Source organism: Neolamprologus multifasciatus, chromosome 1, assembly GCF_963576455.1.
Source record: "Neolamprologus multifasciatus chromosome 1, fNeoMul1.2, whole genome shotgun sequence".
In the NCBI taxonomy this organism is placed as follows: domain Eukaryota; kingdom Metazoa; phylum Chordata; class Actinopteri; order Cichliformes; family Cichlidae; genus Neolamprologus; species Neolamprologus multifasciatus.
In genome coordinates, this window is record NC_140439.1 from 659,127 (window position 1) to 678,682 (window position 19,556).

The 19,556-nt window shown below is 41.1% G+C and overlaps 2 protein-coding genes across 3 annotated transcripts in view; one reads left to right on the plus strand and one right to left on the minus strand.

Annotated features, from left to right (window-relative positions):
• Nucleotides 1-49: 49 nt before the first annotated feature.
• ero1a (endoplasmic reticulum oxidoreductase 1 alpha) lies at nt 50-9,771 on the minus strand. Its single transcript, XM_085178437.1, has 15 exons — nt 9,372-9,771; nt 8,548-8,667; nt 8,371-8,454; nt 8,028-8,069; nt 6,472-6,548; nt 6,034-6,107; nt 5,344-5,464; nt 4,890-4,951; nt 4,769-4,795; nt 4,604-4,696; nt 4,259-4,505; nt 2,871-2,940; nt 2,318-2,404; nt 2,065-2,201; nt 50-948 (listed from the first exon to the last, which is right to left on the minus strand). Exons 1-15 carry the CDS (start codon nt 9,447-9,449, stop codon nt 888-890), a joined length of 1,380 nt encoding a protein of 459 aa, XP_085034563.1. The 5' UTR covers nt 9,450-9,771; the 3' UTR covers nt 50-887.
• Nucleotides 9,772-15,690: 5,919 nt separating this feature from the next.
• Nucleotides 15,691-19,556, plus strand: part of samd4a (sterile alpha motif domain containing 4A) — a 62,968-nt gene continuing 59,102 nt past the window's right edge. The window contains exons 1-2 of one of the 2 annotated variants that reach the window (XM_085166077.1): nt 15,691-15,870; nt 16,897-17,497. In XM_085166077.1, the coding sequence (XP_085022203.1) occupies nt 17,302-17,497 (196 nt within the window). In that variant the 5' untranslated portion in view covers nt 15,691-15,870; nt 16,897-17,301. The remainder of the gene's footprint in view (nt 15,871-16,896; nt 17,498-19,556) is intronic. The other variant, XM_085166067.1, reaches the window with a different exon arrangement.

Below are 19,556 nucleotides of genomic sequence, written 5' to 3' on the forward strand. Positions count from 1 at the left end.
AATTCCAAATACAAATATTCACATTTATTTCATAAAAAACAGCTTTGAATTTAGAACATTTAAAAATAATTTTAAAATTTTATTACCGTTTACATTTTCATAAAATTACTTTTATATATACATTTTAATTTCAAATCTCCAAACTTATACACAAATACAATGTACAATCGGAATATTACCAACAGTATATAAATATTTAGGCGATCTGTGCTGAATGGTTTACAAAACCTTCCTCCCAGGTGGAAACAGGTTTCATTATAACTTCTGGACATGCACCTGAAAGTACCTGCGACTCTGAAAACAGAGGATGGCTGTTACGAGAATCAGTGTGATAATGAATTTTAAACGTTGGTGTCCATTCCTGTATAGTTTTCTTTTCGACATACTGCATATTTGTGGCTCGCATTCAATTTAGATTTGACGTTTCTCATCTATTTTCTTGACAAACAGCGCCATCCTCAGGAGCAAAGCATAATCCCAACAACACAGGTGTGAACAGGTGAGACAGAATTCTTAGCAGTCAGCTCCCAAACAGCAACTGAAGTGATTTCATTGATCAAAGCGCATTTGAAAATAGACAAGCACGTTTCTCCATCAGCAAAAAAATGATACCACTTGAAGGAACATTAAACCATGCCACAAAGTGTGATTTTGTTTTTTGTTTTTTTAAATATGACTTTAGTTTAATTCAAAAGAAAGCAATGCATTATTTTAAGGAAAAATAAACACTTGGCTGATTAAAGCTGATCTTTCAGTCGACATTTCAGCAGGTTTAAGACAGTAGGAAAGATGGCAGTCGGTGGCCTGGGACCACAAAAGTGCACATGTTGAAATAAAGCCCCATCAGAGAGGAGTCAACAGGTGAAGGCAGACTCCTCTGGATGTCCTCACTGCTCCTCTGCTAACAGCACTCTGAAGTTCTTCAGCTCCCTGACGCTCGTGGAAATCCTGTGCAGGATTCAGGAGGACACAGTTAAAATAATAAGTACAAAATAATGAAAAAAAAAATACTCCAGTATGTTTTAACTAATATTAAACCCAGTTTCTCTGAGGCTACAATATAATATTCGCAATTTACAGAGAATTTAGGCAAGTTTTGCACTATTTTGATTTCATGTTGAACATATTTGTTTTAACTTTTATTTTAAATGAGTGTGAAAATCTATCTCTACTTTTAAGATTAGGCTTAAAACTTTCCTTTTTGCTAAAGCATATAGTTAGGGCTGGACCAGGTGACCCTGAATCCTCCCTTAGTTATGCTGCAATAGATGTAGGCTGCCGGGGGATTCCCATGATGCATTGAGTTTTTACTTTCCAGTCACCTTTCTAACTCACTATGTATTAATAGACTTCTCTGTATTGAATCATATCTGCTATTAACCTCTGTCTCTCTTCCACAGCATGTCTTTATCCTGTCTTCCTTCTCTCACCCCAACCGGTCGCAGCAGATGGCCCCGCCCCTCCCTGAGCCTGGTTCTGCCGGAGGTTTCTTCCTGTTAAAAGGGAGTTTTTCCTTCCCACTGTCGCCAAAGTGCTTGCTCATAGGGGGTCATATGATTGCTGGGTTTTTCTCTGTATCTATGAAGCGCCTTGAGGCGACTTTTGTTGTGATTTGGCGCTATATAAATAAAATTGAATTGAATTGAATTTCCAATAAGATCAGTACTCACTTATGTAAGTTCCTATTATAGAGATAAACTTGTTCTAAAGTGACAGACTTAGGAGTTTGATATTGATTAAACTTACTTTTGTATTTTGTAAAGTAAGCATTTAGTAACTCAAATAAATATCAGTCTAAATTTCCTGATAGATCAAGCTCTCAGCTCAAGAAGTATTTTGCAAATGAGATGCATCAAAGGCTTCTGAATAATAAATGGTGCATGCTCATTTATCATATCCAAAAATCATTTTCAGGTTTTAAAAGGGCTTCAGATACAATAATAAACTAACGCGCAGGCAACAAAAGCTCTCCAAGGAGCAGAGTGGGTGTGAGCTGGAACTAAGCAGATTTTTTTTTAAATATGGCACATGTATGACTTGATGTCCACAGCCTCTCTCTCTGACCTTCCGAAGGCATTGAACAGGGAGACTATCTCCTGCCGGCTGAGCTGGAAACTGGGTCGCTGGTTACTGGATTTGGGCAGAGCTTCAATCTGTCGCTCTGAAAACAAAATCTTCAAGGCTGTGCCTAATCCCTGGGTCTGTGACACAAGAGAGGCAGCGATCAAAACAAACAAAAACCAAAAAAATCAAGTTCATCTTTACAAAAGAAGCGCTACAAGCTAACAAGAGGCACTAAGAGGAAAGTAACAGGTACCTGCAGTTTCCCCCACAGGCGACACTTAAAGCACCCAACACAGTCCATGATCCTGGAGATGTTGAGGAAGGCCAGTCTGATATCCTCCTGACATTCACAGAAAACTCAGGTCATTTTAAATCTTGAAAGTTAACCACACAAATTAAAACTGCAACTCCAGTCAGTATTACTGTGTGTTTGCAGCAACCCCGCGTACACAAGATCACTCCCAGCAGCTTTGTTAATGCGATAAAAGGTTTCAAAGCATCGGCTTCCCCGTATCTCTGTATCTGCATTCACTCTGCAGCTAGAGCATTTTTTGATGCATCACTGTTTTTACAGCACAATTTCACGTAGAGTTCTAACTGGCGTGGCTAGAATACAACGTAATGCTTTTATGCAGTTAAACCAGAAGGTTAATTATAAATCATTTTGAATTTTATGAGCTCAAACAATCAAAAATATGGGTGGGGAGCATTCTGAAAATATTAATTAACATCCCTGTGAATATGTAATCAGTTGGTGCATTACCTCCACAATATCAACTTCAGCAGAGTTTGAAACACTTTCTGACCTTCAGTTTGGCTGCTTCCTTTTCATCCCCAGCAAACAGAGAAGCCTCATCAAAGTGCAAAGGGAAAGATCTAGAAAAGAGGAGATGAACGTCATCAAAACATTGCATGGAAGTCCAATTTTATTTTATTTATACAGCGCCAAATCACAACAACAGTCGCTGCAAGGTGATTTATATTGTAAGGTCGATCATACAATAATACTAATAATAATCTGCCGTGACCGGTTGCGGTAAAAGAAGGAAGACAGGATAAAAGATGTGCTGTGGAAGAAAGACAGAGATTAATAAAGAATGAAGTGTGAAGTGCGAAGAAGTGACCAGAGTTAGTACAGTGTTGTATTATTTAATTTGTTTTTAGCTTTTATTGTTATTTCATTTGGACTTTTTGTTATTAATTTAGTGTAGTTTCAGTTAGTTTCAAGAGTACAATTTCCTTTTTCGGTTTAGTTTTTAATGTTTGAACTTGTTTAGTTTTTATTAGTTGCAGTGTTAGTTTTAGTCTTTTTAGTGATCATTGTAAGGAGGGCATATGCCAGAGGCAAGATTTGGGGATATTAGTACAGGTGTAATAATATATCCATGACTTATCAAGCAAGTTATAATGACATTTGTATTTCATTTTAGTTAGTTTTCAAAATCACTCCAGTTAGTTTGAATTTTTTCAAAAGTCTATTTTTTATTTTATTATTATTTTTATTATTAGTGAACTACAACACTTTCTCACATCTAGTTGTAGTTTTCAGTTTATTTTTAGCTAACTATATTAACCTTGGAAGGGACTGTGATTAAACTGTTGGACTTTAAAAAGCGTTGCTGTAAAACCACAGGTGTTTTCTACTATGTCAGAATCTGTTGCCTACATTTCCCAAAGTGCAGAGTGCTAACAGAGCTCACTTCTTTCTAACACCACCCATCCACATCCACTTTTCTCATCAGAAACCATACAGTTCAGATGTTTACATTCATATCCATTTTGTGATGTTGTCAATAAGCTTTTTGACTCGTGCCAATTTCAATCTGGAGCATGAGAGTGAGGGCAAGCGTACAGCCAGAGCCACAAGGAAAACTTCAGCCACGAGAAGTACAAGGACTCTTGCAGAAGTTGATCTGACCATCAAGTTGCCCTGATCTCAGCTTCATGGGTCAAATCCACAGCAGAACTAGGGCAAGATCTTGAAGCTGCACCTTGACAACCTGAGTGTAAATCTATATCAAATCAGGCTTTTCTAATTAGCGCACTTTGAGTGAAATTAACTGCTAAAAAACACAATATGGTTGATCTTTCATTTATAGAACATGAATACTAGGTATCAAGAAAAAAAGGGCATGCTGTATTATACCTTTATTCAGTGAAAGTCTAACAATGATTGGTGTGGTCTGAGACCAACCTGGCCAGCTGCAGGATGTCCAGCAGCTGCTCCTTGTGTTTCTGGTCCTCCTCGGGTCTGCCCGTGTACAGCTGAAAGGATGACTGCTGGAAGAACGGCAGAACTTTAGCCAGTGCTCGCAGCTCTATCAGGTAAAGGAAGTAAAGGTTGCGGAGCCTCTTGGGCCCTTCGCCGACCGTCAGCTCCGAATCAAAACGCTGTCTGAACTCCGACACATTGTGACCCCACTTCTTCTGAAACCAGCTGTCTGAAGGAAAGAAGGCAATAAAAGTGAGTGTCAGTTATTTTGACTCTTCAGGCAAAAGGAAAAAGAAAATGAACAAGGGCTGTTTTTTTCTGCCTCACCATCCAGCAGATATCTGGCACTCAGGTGTATGTTAATGCTGGCGTGCAGACCTGAGACAAGCCGGAAAAAAGCCCTTTTCTCCACACACTGGCCTGAGAGAGAAAGGCAGAGAATTTATCGAAAACTCGACAAAAAGAGATTCTTAAGGTGCAGCATCAGCTTACCTTCCAGCCAGCTGTAGAAGGTCCTCGCTGCAAACAAAGTACGTGTCATCAGAAATGGAGAAAACAAAACAAAACTGCGATTGTTTTAGAAAAATGGTGAGATATAACACTGAATTCCTACCTTCACTTCCTGGGCTGCTCTGGAATGAGGTGGGATTTAGTGGTCGTTTGATAGTATATGGTCTGGGAAGGACACATAAAGGTTTCCTTTTCATTACAGGGTGGTTACAGTGGTGGATGTTGATAGTAAACATGGCAACATGATGTCACTCTATATACAAATCATCCCTGTGAGCCAAAGCTCAGGCTTCAGACTATTCTGATGTCAGAGGATATAGATGTCCCTAACATGGTCACTGCGGACACCTCTATGGCTGTGAGCATTGAAGAGCCATCCGCCTGCTCCTCAAAACTTGGCTGAAAGTGAGCTAAAGCAATCAATTTCAAACAGGAGATGAAGTAAGAGGTAACAACCTCTAAGTCCCAGTGTGAGATAACTGGGGATTATTTTTGAACTGTGAATCACGCTAAAGTATAAACTACAGTCACTTATTTTGTGGGCTCTGAACGCTTACTTGAAACAGTTCTCCTCATAGATGCTGTTCCAGATCTGCCAGGCCTCTGGTCCTTTGTAGCCTGTGAAGCGTTCTGGATTCAGCAGCAAGTCGACATACTGGGAGTCTGGTGACTCTTCATCTGGAAAAGAGCAAGCCTTTATTCAGCTGCAAGTCATTATAATGAAAACATCTTTTTTTGTCAGCCACATGTGACAGAATGTAGCAGAGGGTGGTGGTGGAGGGGATTTATTCAGGAAAGAGGAGTTACCCACTAGCATTTCACAAAGGTTTTGGAGAAATGGATCCTAGTGTTTCATTACATTTTCTACATGTTGCACCATCTTCTGTGTTGTAATTGCTTGAATCATGTTTCCTAAAACTACTCCTTGGAGTATGTTTTACAGTCAGTCCCAATACTGCTTAAACATAGCATTACATTCCCTAAAAATGTCTCTTGTAATCATATCCCCTTACCAAAAACAAGACAATCTTTTCTTTATGTTCCCTTTCAGTTATGCTAAGCTAAATAATCTGTTATGTTTACAAAACATTTTCATTCTTTAACTTTGTTGTTGACGTACACGTGTTGCCTTAAAATCTACAGCATTTGACTATCATATTTCTGCCTAGTGTCAATTAGCAATTATTTTTGGTAATCAAAACGTATCAAATTTTCTTCTTCCTTCATTCAGCTGGACTGAGACGTACCGTCAACCACGCAGAAGCGTTCTGCTTCGTCGTCATATTTGTTCCAGTCGAGCAGAGCCTCTCTGGTCTCAGCGCTGGGAACAAAAACGAGAGCACTCAGTTGGCTTAGTTGTGCTCAACCTCAGTGTGGAGGTTCATAGGTCAGAAAAGAAAGTTAAATCCTACTTTGGTATCCCGCTTGAACGTGTTACCAGAAAATAATTTGAGTTATATATTAATGATTTTGTTCCCAATAGCAAAGATAACGAGTATGGTTCTTCAGGCTAAAGAAGCAGCTTTCACCCGAACTATGCCTTGTATGCTCACCACCCAACCGCCTTCCAGACAGTTTCATCCAATGCAGTGCACAATTTACTCAAAAGAACAGTCTGAATGAAAAAATGTCAAAAAGTCACTTTTAGAAGAAGAAAAGAACTGAGCAAAATGAATGAGACTCACCTTAATGAGACATCTACAGCTCCCAGATGCTTCGCCTTCTCACACTCATCCTGCTGCTCGTTCGCTTCTGCTGAATACTGAAACACACACACAACTTCTAACACAATACAGCAGATAAACCTGTTCACTTTAATGCCATGATGTTAAAATGTGATTTATTACATTTTTTTAATAATACATGTCGAGCATTAAACATGGAAACGTTTTTTATTGTGGCAAAAAGGTGCTCTAGTGCACTAGCAAATAAAATGTTTTAGAATCCCATGACCTTTTTGTTTGTTTGTTTTAATTTTAAACATTACGCCCTCCTGTAAAACCCACAACAACAACAACAAAATTAGTCTTTATAAAAAGCAAAATGTGCTACAGTACTCTGAAATCGTTGGTACAGGTCTTACATTTACAAAACTGTCACATTAGCCACAAATCCAGAAATATGGCCACACTGTGAGGATTTGTAGATTTAATGGATGGTATAAACTGTTTTTGGCAACTGAGCAGCAGTGTGGGTCTGTCTCTAAGCTAAAGGTAGTAATAATAATAATAATAATAATAATAATAATAATAATAATATGGTTCAACTACATTCTGAATCAGTGAATTTTTCTCAAAACTCTGAAGAAAAAAAATGAAACCTTGACAATAGTTTCAATGAAGACCAGTTTTTTGTTGACTGTGTAAACTGTTTGATTAAATTGTGCTGTAGAAGCAGTAGTGACTCTTGTAAAAATTGTTAATGAGTGAACGGAAAGATGGACAGATGCTTGACGCAGCTAAAGGTCATCAGGTCTTCAACAGGATGAGTAAAAAAAGAAAAAGAAGAGCTAATTATGGGAAAGTGTGTCTTTATGCTGAGTTTGGGGGAGAGCTGTGAGGGGATTGCCATTTTGGATTTCCTTTTGTTTTTGTTTGTTTTCTTTTTGCACAAGTGACTCAAGCGACCCCTTTCACAATCTGAGAGAAATCTCTCAGGCCCTCTCTAAAGAATGAAGAAGCAATGCTTTTTTCCATAGACTTCATGGGATATAAAAGATGGATGTTCTGAAATGTAAAGGAAAACATGGCAATGAAGTGAAGTTATTTGCTCAGATTATGCTTTTTCTCACACGTGATTTTTGACATATAAATAATTCCATACAGATTCCTGCGTTCATCCTCATGTCTTTTTACAAAATACAAAACAAGATGCTGACAGCAAAAAGGTTCAAGGCTGTAGATGCACTCATCAATTAGAAGCTGTCTACACTATTTTTCCCCTGTAACTGGAAGAGACTGCACTGACTCGACACACATTGTTAATACTGAAGAATCTGCATCACCTCTTAATAACTGCATTTGAGTCGTCTGGCATTTAAGTGATAAATTGCACGAGGGTGTGTTTACTTACTGTATGACTCCAGTTTTGATTCATTTCCAAAGTGACATTAATCCTCAGTAAACTTTACATATGGAGAAGGTAAACTGTTGTCAGATTTGATGTAATAAATGGGACACAAATAAAGAGACCATCTGAGTCGTAGCCAGTTTGTGCCACTTACTGATCCTGAGATACTCACCTTGTTGTGGGGAGCGGATCGGAGCCCCTCGGGCACCTCGTTCTGTGAACAGACAGTTTCAGTCAGTCTGATGTGACCATTTCTCCTCTTTCACCTGGAATTAATAGGTAATCTTTGTAGTTTTTTTTTTTTTTAATGATATTTAAATCTAGTCCACAGGTCTTTGCATTTACACTTGGTATTTAAATACACAACGGCTGCACCCTCAATTTAATCTTGATATGCAAAAGCGCGGCTCTATTGTTATGAGTTATACAGACAGTGATCAGACATTAACAGCAGGTTGAATGGGGGGGGGGGCGTAAAAGTCTGTTTACAGCTGCAATATGAGGGTTAAACTCACAGGAGAGCAGGGCTGCACAGCACAGTCCCTCAGACCACACTCATTGCTGGCAGTCCAGAAAGGACACGGTTTATTCAGGTTCACCTGCAGAGGATGGAAGCCAAACACACATTCAGAGTAACAGACCTCACCCACAGATGTGCGTATACGTATGTGTGGTGCACGAGTCCCCCGTACCTTGTAGAACCTAAAGTAATCAGACTCAAGAAGACTCTGGAGTTTTGGGAACAGCTGGTTGTTGTTGAAGCGGTCGATGGTCTCCACATCACACGTGCAGTCATCCAGGTCGCCTGTCACCTGATGTCGAGGGAACAGGCAAACAGCTGGTTATCCAGTGTACAGTGTAGTATGCTCCTGAGAGCAAGCCGAAGTAAGATTGGAAAACACTGTAAAGAGTGCTTCAATAGTAGACTGTACTATTTTTATTTATTTTTATTCTACAGTCATTTTCCTTGTGGGGTCAATAAAGTATAGATCTGAATATCAATGTAATGTGTACACAAGAAAAATTCTTAAGTAATCAAAATATGAGGGGAATTAAACCATAGCACCTTCACTGTTACAAAACATGGGCAGTTTCCTCGCCTCCAGGAATTCCAAAACTTGGTATTCATAAGCAACAACATCAGTGTGACATTACAAAGAAATAAAGAAATTACTTACTGCCGATTCACATTTAATGTAGGGGCCTAGGCCAAACCACAATGACAACAACAACAACAACAACAACAAAAAACACTAAGCAAATGTAAAAAACTCATTAAAATGAAATCAATACACAAGAAGTGAACTCCAGTTACTTGGTACTATCAAACCAACTTTACTTGGTTGTTGTTGTTGTTGTTTCCTCCTACCATTGACTCACAGCCAAATCCTCTGGAATTTAAGGGTAGCCATAAAAACCGACACTCATGTAAAATGAATCAGTACAAGTTACCTGTAACCCGGTCAAATAATCCCACCAACGTAGGAAGTAAGTCAGAACCGCGTCCAGCACTCACCTGACAGAAACACCTGCACTCTGCGTATCCGGACACCTCGAGGAGAAGGAGGAGGGGGGCGATGACCACCAGTTTCATGACGACCCTTCTTGTTTCCACGGACCTCTGCTTGACAAACTGCAGCTTCTCTCTGTAGCTACGTGTGAATGAAAGCAGCAGCAGCAGCTGTGAGGAGGAGGTGATCTGCTGTCAGCTTCCTGGTTATTTCCTCATTTCCAATCCGCTACGTGCAATACGTGACGACCCGACCAGCAGCAGCAGCAGCAGCTTTAATCACGTATCATCACACCGACATCACTCCAGTGCTGCCAGTGTCTCCTCTTTTTAAACACTTTGGTATTTGTAGGTATTTAAACGCTGGGCACTTTTTGCTTCCTGTTCGCTCACAAAACCATGCGACTGGAACTCACAGTGAGGCTCACACGGAGGCGATTCGCTGTTTTTTTTTTTAAGATAGCCTCAGGAGAAAAAAAATGATATTAAAAAAGCTGAATTCAATGTGACATACATGACGTATTATACTACACAGGAATAAAAAAAAAACCAAAACAACGTAATAAGCTGGATAAATGTATAGGTTTTTTTAAATAGAGAGATAATGTGATATGTGTTTTAATAAAAATGTGAAGAAACAACAGTGCATATGTATTAATAACTACACTCAGTACGGCCCACATTGTACAGACAAAACGATAATTATGATTTTATAGTTTAAAAAAATGTCAGCTGTAATACTACAGGTCAACCACGCGGTGGCGCTAAAGGACGATAATTTATTGGCCTTTCCACCTAGAGTGATCGCTCAAAGTTTACCGTAGAAAAGACAAATGACATCACTCCTGTGATACAGCAGCCAGTACAGTAGTGAAATAGCTTTGAAATATAACATCCATTTAACCTCTTCCCTTTAGACTGTGTGAGGAAACTGGTATTGCCCCTGAGAGAACTTATGTTTAAATTTAACTTGTGTCATAACCGAAAACTCTTTTTAGCATAGTCTTCCACGTAACCTGACTAAAGCTTGATTTAGACTTCTGTGGGAAATCTACAAATGTCACCCTTTTTCACTCACCATGTGTTTATACATTGCCCTATATTTAATTATTAATCTCTGGCTCTCTTCCACAGTGTCTTTTGTCCTGTCTCCCCCCCACCCCCCTGCCCCCACAACTGGACTAACAGATGGGTGCCCCTCCCTGAGCATGCTTCTGCGGAAGTTTCTTCCTGTTAAAAAGGAGTTTTTTCTTCCCACTGTCGCCAAGTGCTCAGGGGTCATCTGATTGTTGGGGGGTTTTCTGTATTATTGTAGCATCATTATCTTACTCACACACTGATCCCCCCTCCCTTTCCAAACGCCTTCGATGCTTGTGCCCTACCGGGGAAGATGGCAGTCGACTGGACCAGCGCAGACATGCTGCAGGACCGGATGCGCTGTCTACACCGGCTCTCTCTTACCCTTTACCCGCCCCTGTTGCTTGTCTTGTGTTTCTATGGTGTATTGATAGTCATGTGCTTTTTGTGCTGAGGTGTTTTTTCTGTTATCAAACTGTTCTCCCACTAGGAGCTCAGTCTGAGTGGAGTTTTTTTTCTCCCCCTCTTTCCTCATGTTATGTATTTTCGTTGTTTTTTTCCTATCAGCCTACCTTTCTGACATGTCTCCCCAATGTGATGTTTGTGTAAAGTTGGTCAGAAGGTTCCTTTGTAAATGCGCATGCGCCATTAGCGTGCTGCCTGCTGTAACCCTAATTTCCTTCGGGATTAATAAAGTATTCGGATTCTGATTCTGATTATAACATAAAGCAGCTTGCTGTATAAATTAAATTAAATTGAATTGAAACAACTGACATTGTAACTGGAAACTCCCTTTATCCCTACACTACCTAACCTTGCACACCATTCAAGTCATTGTGGGATGAATTGACCCAACGTGTAGGTACATTTTATGGGACGTGCACATCGGGTTATGTAGGAGGTTACAGCGTAGTGTTAAAATGAGTTTCCGATTACATCATAAGTTATGATGTAGCTTTCCCACAGAAGCATACTTCACGCATCATGAGGGGTTTCTGGTTTCTGTCACAAATCATTGCATGCACTCAGGAACACTTCCAGTTCAAAGGCAGGTTAAAACTCTGTCATGCAAAGAAGACACCATATGTGAACATGATCCAGTCTTCTCTGGGTCAAAGCTTATTTAAAATGTATTGAGGCAAAGTGGAATTCAAAATTTTTTAATTCTTTTAGTAAAACATGGATGCCACGTTGTGCAGAGGGACAATCCGGTTTATTATTAGTGCTCAGTTCAAAAGGCTGTATCTCTGATGGTATGGGGGGGGGGGGGGGGGGGGGGGGTGTTAGTACCTGGCAGCTTGCACATCTGGAAAGGCACCATCAATACTGAAAGGTATAAGCAGGCTTGACAGCAAGGTAAGCTCACATCCAGATGAGCTCTTTTTCAGGTAAGACCTTTTGTATTTCAGCGGAACAACACTAAACTGCATACTTCGACTATTACAACAGTATGGCTTCACATAGAAGAGAAAAGTCCTGAACAATCCAGATCTTTCACCAATTGAAAACATTTGGAATGTGAGAATAAGACAGCACTTCTCTCCCCACAGTCCAGAAATTGTCTCCTCAGTTCCCACATATTTGCAGACTGATGTTAATAGAAGAGGGGATGCTATAAAATGGTAAACATGGCCCTGTCCAGACCTTTTTGAGTCCTGTTGCTACCATCAGACTCAAGATGACCTCGTGTTTGTTTTTTCTTAAAACAGTACATTTTCTCATCTTGAACATTTGACGTTTCCTGCATTCTATTATGAATAAAATATGGGTTGTAAGATTTGTAAATAACTGCATTGTGTTTGTAGCTACATTTTATACAGCAGCCCAACATTTTTTTGAACTGAGAAAACAAAAAATGAGAACATTCGAGTTGCTCTGTTCAAGCTGATATGTTCCCAGGGCTCCATGGCAATAATAAGTACAGCAGTTATATAAATAAATATATAAATAAGTTCACCAGTTATTTAGTTACATACCACCATCTACATAAATCTCTCTCTCTCTCTATCACTCCAAAGACATGCAGTTTGTGGGGATAGGTTAATTGATTAATCCAAATGTGAGCGTGAATGGTTTGTCTGTCTCTGTGTGTTAGTCCTGCAACAGACTGGAGACCTGTCCGGGGTGTACCCCACCTCTCGCCCTATGACAGCTGGGATAGGCTCCATATCTATCTATATATATATATATATATATATATATATATATATATATATATATATATATATATATATATATATATATATATATATATATATATATGGAGGCAACATTGCAGACATAGAGGACAGTTACAAGTACCTGGGGATCCCGCAGGCGAATGGGAACCATGAAGAGGCCGCTAGGAAAGCTGCAACCACCAAGTACCTGCAGAGGGTCAGGCAAGTCCTGAGGAGTCAGTTGAACGGTAAGAACAAGATCCGGGCCATCAACACGTACGCCCTGCCCGTGATCAGGTACCCTGCTGGGGTAATAGGCTGGCCAAAGGAGGTGATAGAAGCCACTGACATAAAGACAAGAAAGCTCCTTACCATGCATGGAGGGTTTCACCCCAAGTCCAGCACCCTGAGGCTGTATGCTAAGCGGAAGGAAGGGGGCCGGGGACTGGTGAGTGTCAGCACCACAGTCCAGGATGAGACAACGAACATCCAAGAATACATCACGAAGATGGCCCCAACTGACAGCATGCTCAGTGAATACCTCAGGCAGCAGAAACCCAAGAAAGAGGAGGGAGACGAGGAACCATCATGGAAGGACAGGCCCCTGCACGGTATGTACCACCGGCAGATAGAGGAGGTGGCTGATATCCAGAAATCCTACCAGTGGCTGGACAAAGCTGGACTGAAAGATAGCACAGAGGCACTAATCATGGCAGCACAAGAACAAGGTCTGAGTACAAGATCCATAGAGGCTGGGGTCTATCACACCAGGCAAGACCCCAGGTGCAGGCTGTGTAAAGATGCCCCAGAGACAATCCAGCACATAACAGCAGGGTGCAAGATGCTAGCAGGCAAGGCATACATGGAACGCCATAACCAAGTGGCCGGCATAGTGTACAGGAACATCTGTGCTGAGTATAACCTGGAAGTCCCGAGGTCAAAATGGGAAATGCCCCCAAGGGTGGTGGAGAATGACCGAGCTAAGATCCTGTGGGACTTCCAGATACAGACGGACAAAATGGTGGTGGCTAACCAACCGGACATAGTGGTGGTAGACAAACAGAAGAAGATGGCCGTAGTGATCGATGTAGCGGTTCCGAATGACAGCAACATCAGGAAGAAGGAACACGAGAAGCTGGAGAAATACCAAGGGCTCAGAGAAGAGCTCGAGAGGATGTGGAGGGTGAAGGTAACGGTGGTCCCCGTGGTAATCGGAGCACTAGGTGCGGTGACTCCCAAACTAGGCGAGTGGCTCCAGCAGATCCCGGGAATAACATCGGAGATCTCTGTCCAGAAGAGCGCAGTCCTGGGAACAGCTAAGATACTGTGCAGGACCCTCAAGCTCCCAGGCCTTTGGTAGAGGACCCGAGCTTGAAGGATAAACCGCCCGCAGGGGCGTGCTGGGTGTATATATATATATATATATATATATATATATATATATATATATATATATATATATATATATATATATTTGGATAACATCTGTTCTTTCCTTAAAATGTAAACAATGTTTTTAATGCCTCTGGAGGAGACAGAGCTGATGCATAACACAGGTATCTACTATCTACTTTTGTTTACAGTAAGCAGTAAGTTGAATTTACTTCCAGGAATAGTTTATTGTACTTACGTTGGCTCCATGGTGTAGTGGTTAACACCTTACATGTGACAGATGCTTAGTTAAGGACCAGCAGGAGACACAAACCAAGCCTCAGGGGCTCACAAGCTTGTGTACTCCTAATGCTGGATATTGTGGTCTAAGTCTTGTGTGTTTAACTTTAATTTTCTGAAGTCAAGTTTATGTTCACACAAGAAACAGACAGAACAGTGTTTCCCAGTCAAGTGAGGCTGTGGGCCTCTTTAGAAATAAATAAATATTTGTGTAATGTCAATTTTTAATGTGTTATCAATCACAGGGTTGAATTTCTATTGAAATTCACACCCACATTTACTTTTAATACATCAGACAAAATGATACATAATTACTTTTCAGTTTTATTTGTAATTAAGTATTTTCACTGTGTTCAAAAAAGATTTTCACCTTGTGTGCTGTATTTTATAAATTGGTCGTTTTTCTTCTTTTGAATTATAATAAAAACTAAACAAGCAGCTCTCCAATACTGAAGCGAATTTCCCTTTGAAGTACAGTTGAATACACGTACAGTGCAGTATGAAATTAAATAGCCAGTCATAGATAGTTGAGTAAATGAACCGTGTTACATTCCGACACTTAATAGAGTCGAGTCTGTCACCTAAAAATAGTTTCCACGTCTCCCTGACCTACGAGCTAAAACATTCAGCATCGTTCCTGTGTGGATGTGGACCTCATTAACTGTGGCTTTGGAAACATTTCCTTTTCTTACATTTTCTTGTAGTTTCGTCGCTGGTCGCCCCCCTAGACTATATCTCTCTCTCTATTTTGGTGCTTCCTCGCGCTGCCAAACCCCTGACGTAATGCTCTGCTGTTAATGATTAGCATGTGGAAACGGGCAGAGCGAGCCCCCCTTAAGTCAAGGCGGCCGAAACAAGGCCGGATATCGACTGCACCGATCTTCAAAATAAAAGCAGAATGCCTATCACAAGCGTCCACGAATGCGCTAAGTAACTAAGTACAAAAACTGATCAAATACTATTCAGGAGCATCTTTCAGAGAGTACTTTAGCTGAGTATTGCGTCTTCATACTTGTCCTTAATTACATTTTAGAAGCACTAGTTTTTAACTTTTAATCCCAGTACATTCACACAAAACAGGTTGACTGTCATGGAAAAAACATCTGATAATTATGAAAATTAAAGTCAGGATTTTGGCAAACAAATCAGTTTTTGAGAGGATAAACGTCAGATTTCTAAAATAAGCAATAATAAAAGATATAAGCTAAGAGATCCAAAAATTCTTACTTTTTCTCTTTGAATTCTGACTTTCCTCGTGAAACCTATATTCATAGTTAATAATAGTATGCACTAAAAAATACACGATCTTAAGTTGAAACTACTGTAGTAGTTCAGTGACGTTTTCTAAAAAAAATGCTCACCGCCACTGCTTAGCTTTACTTTGAAAAGTATTGAGGGAAGTCGGTGTCACAACCTTACTGCTCACTTAACCGTGGAGTTTTAGGGCAGTGGAGCCCGTCTGCTGGGGGAGAGACAGAGGAAAAGTTAGTCAAGATGGCAAATCCCACAGACCGGGAATAAAGGGGCACCGCTCCCCGAAAAAGCCGAGCCTGCCGCCCGTTCTGAGACAAACCCAACGATGCGAACAGCGCCAGCAGGTAGGAACCTTAAAGTTCAGTGTGTGTAATAACCGCTTTCCCCACAATGATTAACACTCAAATTGAAGTTTTTAGCTAAGCTGTTTCCCTCCGTTGTTTTATCAACTCTACCCCAGTCTTTAAATGAAAATTACACAGTTTTAGCGGTTGACTAAAGACTTTTCAAGTAATGTCGCGGGGAATGTGGAATTCCCAGCCATTAAATTTTATTCGCGGGGCTAACACTGTTGGGAAATTTGCTAACGGTAACTTGAGTTAAATTTACAGCTGCTACGCGGTTATTCTATGGAAACGTTCTAGATAGGAACGTGGATAAATGTACGGATCTGTTCCCTAGTTTTCCGTTTCACAACATTTTACAAACTCCTCGTACACTCTAACACACGCCGACAGTCATTCCCTGTGTGCTGATGAGGCAAAGTGACAGTTTTAGACAGCGGTAAAAGCTCGGGAACCTGGAGTCGGCTCGTAGCCTGCTCTGCAGGGTTTTTACAGCTGAAAGCTAGCCTTCACTGCCGGATCTCGGTCTCCGATACGAAGTAACCTGTCATTAGAATAACGGAGGGAAGTCGGTGCTATCGTTTGTGCTGCACACAGGCGTGCCAGTGGCCGCCGTCGGTAACCCGGCGTCCTTTTTGGAAAATTCCGGGATGTAGCGCCACTAGTACCGACAGCTGTATTTTTAAGGAATGGGTGGATACCAAAAAAACGCAAATTATTTATTTTTGTCCCGGTGGTGAATGCCACAAGCCTGTTCGCATAGCGACGGCGAGGAGGAGACCTATAAAGTATGAGGGTTTTTTTTTTTCTTTTTTCCTCCCTCTCTTTCAAACTACCCCACTGCAGCAGCAAGGCTGAAGCAACAGGGACACCGTCGCGTTTCTAACGATGCTCAGTGTGCTGTAAAAGTCACCGTAGAGGTCTGATAAGAAGGGAGAGACCTACTTAAGTAGAAGCTGAGAGCAGCATGGGTTAAATGTTCCCTTTATTCCCCTCCCTCACTTAACATCTGACACCCTCTTGCAGGGCTGAGAGGGATTCCCTGAAGAAAAATGCCTGTGAGGCTGAAGCTGATGTGACACAGCCTGTGCTGGAAGAAAGCTGACTCATCAAATATCAATCGCTCTGAGAGTGACTAAGCAGCAGCAAGAGTTCGTTTCACCTAATGCCCAGCAAGAAGAGCAACTAACAACCCCCTCCCATCTTCTCTCACCCTTACAACCCAGAGATTATCACACAGGAGAAGGCTCCACCAGGAATACTGGCAGAGACTGCTGACCTGACTAATAATAATAATAAAAAAAACCTTAGAATGGTAACACAGCGCCACAGCTGAACAGAGACACCAATAATCGCTGTAAAGCTACCGTTCAGTCTTAAGAGCAGATACGCTTCAATCCGCCAGCCTTCAACCCCCACGTCTCGCAGACCATGATGTTTCGTGATCAAGTGGGTGTGTTGGCCAGCTGGTTCAAGGGGTGGAACGAGTGCGAGCAGACGGTGGCCCTGCTGTCCCTTCTGAAGAGGGTGAGCCCAACCCAGGCCCGCTTCTTGCAGCTCTGCCTGGAGCACTCGCTTGCCGAGTGCACCGAGCTGCAGGTCCTGGAGGGGGAGGCCAATAATCCAGGTAGGACTACCACATGCTTGGTTAGATGCATTTACAGGCACTCACAAACACTATGATTACTTGTTTGTTCACACTGCACTCTTCTCCTTCAGCAACTTCACTCTTCTTATCATAAAGGAGTGAACTGCGAAATTGGAAAAAAAACAACAACCCAAAGTAGATTTTGTGCTTTTAGATTTATTCAGGCATATTTCTGAAATCTGGGAGTTGCCAGCAGTTATTACAGACGAGGAAAGAGTGATGCATCTTCTCCACTTACAAAGCTGGAATCCATTGATGCAGCAGTTATCACAGTCACTGTGACAGTTTAGCTGTTTCTGGTCAGGTTTTTCACTTATTTAAAAAGAAATGTGTTTTTTCCATTGTTCCATTGTATTTTTCAATCTCGTAACAGACACTAGACAATCATGGTGCAGGCATCCCAAGGGCATTAGAATAAACTTCCTGTGTGAGGTGTTCCTGTAGATACATCAGGAGTGGTAAATTGCTGAATCATTGATGGTGACATCAGGAGTGGTAAATTGCTGAATCATTGATGGTGTTGTGCTGCACCCTGGCTGGTCAGTAGATGAGAGTGAGAGGAGGTTGAGAACTCGCACACGTTACCTCAGCTGGCACCACAGGTGGTTGGAGATGGCAGTCGGTTAGTGTGCCAACCTTTATTGCCATGTTGGTCCCTGGGCGGGTACTGGGCCAAGACAACTGAGGTGTTGGGGAGCGGGCGTGCGTTCTGGTTTGGTTTTTGTTCCATCAGACTGTAGTGTGGCCATGGAAACTAAAACCCTGGCAACCACTGAGCTCATGAAAAATAGAATGAAGCGGTGCTGCTGCTGCAGCAGCAGAGTGAAAGCGTCTCCGTGCACCTATGGCAACAGCTGTATGTGGTAACACTGGGCCATCACAGCAAACCTGCCTGAAGTGATACTCACAGATATTACAGAGTTTCTATCAGGGTGTACCACAGTCAGGGGCTTCGGTTAATACAAGCTGGTCTTTGTTATTGTTGAGTAAAACTGGAGACATCAAAGTGCAGTTTATGAAATTCTCTTGGTCGACCCCTCCCAAAGTCAGGCTTGTTTATAGTGTCAGAGATCAGAGCAAAATGAGGGCAGAGGCGATGGAGGAGGGCTGATGTCTTCTAATTCATCAGCTGTTCCTCTTTTTTTTATTTTTTTATTTTTTTTACTTTTCAGAATGTGCTCCATCATGTGAGATAGACTTATGGTCTTTGTGGTGATATTTAAGTCAGTTATGTTCAGTGTGGCTCCTAATTTTACAGCTAGCAAGACGTTGATTTTATTTATTTATTCTCACAGGACAGTTGAATTCCTAACAAAGGAGGCTGGAGAATTTTTCATTTGATTAATTTTCTTAAAATTAGTCTAGTTTAGCATTATGATCTGTTATATTTACCAGCCAGTGTAGTTTTCAAGTAATCTTCATCCATGTCTGTGAGTGTTGGACAGGAAACCCCTACAGGAGCTACCCCAAATATGGGTATTTGTTAGAGGTGTGACAAAAGTGCACAGCATTGTGTTGTGACTCTGTCTTTATGTATTGTGAGACTCTGACTTATCCTAATTGATCATGTGGAGCTGTTAATTCCTGGTTAAAACATCTAGATCTAATAGAAGCTGACCCAGCTAAGAACAAGTGATGATACTTGTTTTATTTCTCATTTGTTTGTTTTTCTCAACAAAACAAAACATAAAAGCCATACAAAAACAGAGGTAAATGGATGTATAAGTAAAAAAACATTGATCTGGAGAATTGTCACGTCCCAAATTTTTAATAAGTCTGTGTATAAACAGTTGCAGGTTCAAATCCCCGAACCGCTGATTGGAAAAAACGAAAACACATATTGGTGACAGAGTGTGGATCTATGAACCAGTCTTTTCTATGAATCAGTTTTTTGTTTACTTCAGCACTTGACAGTGATAGGAGCAGGTTGCAGGAGAACCAGTGTAACATTGAGGAAGCTAGCAGCAAAGTGTCATTAGTTTGGGAATCAAGCGTTAACATCTCCAATCTCTTCCTCACAGTATGCACTGATATCAGA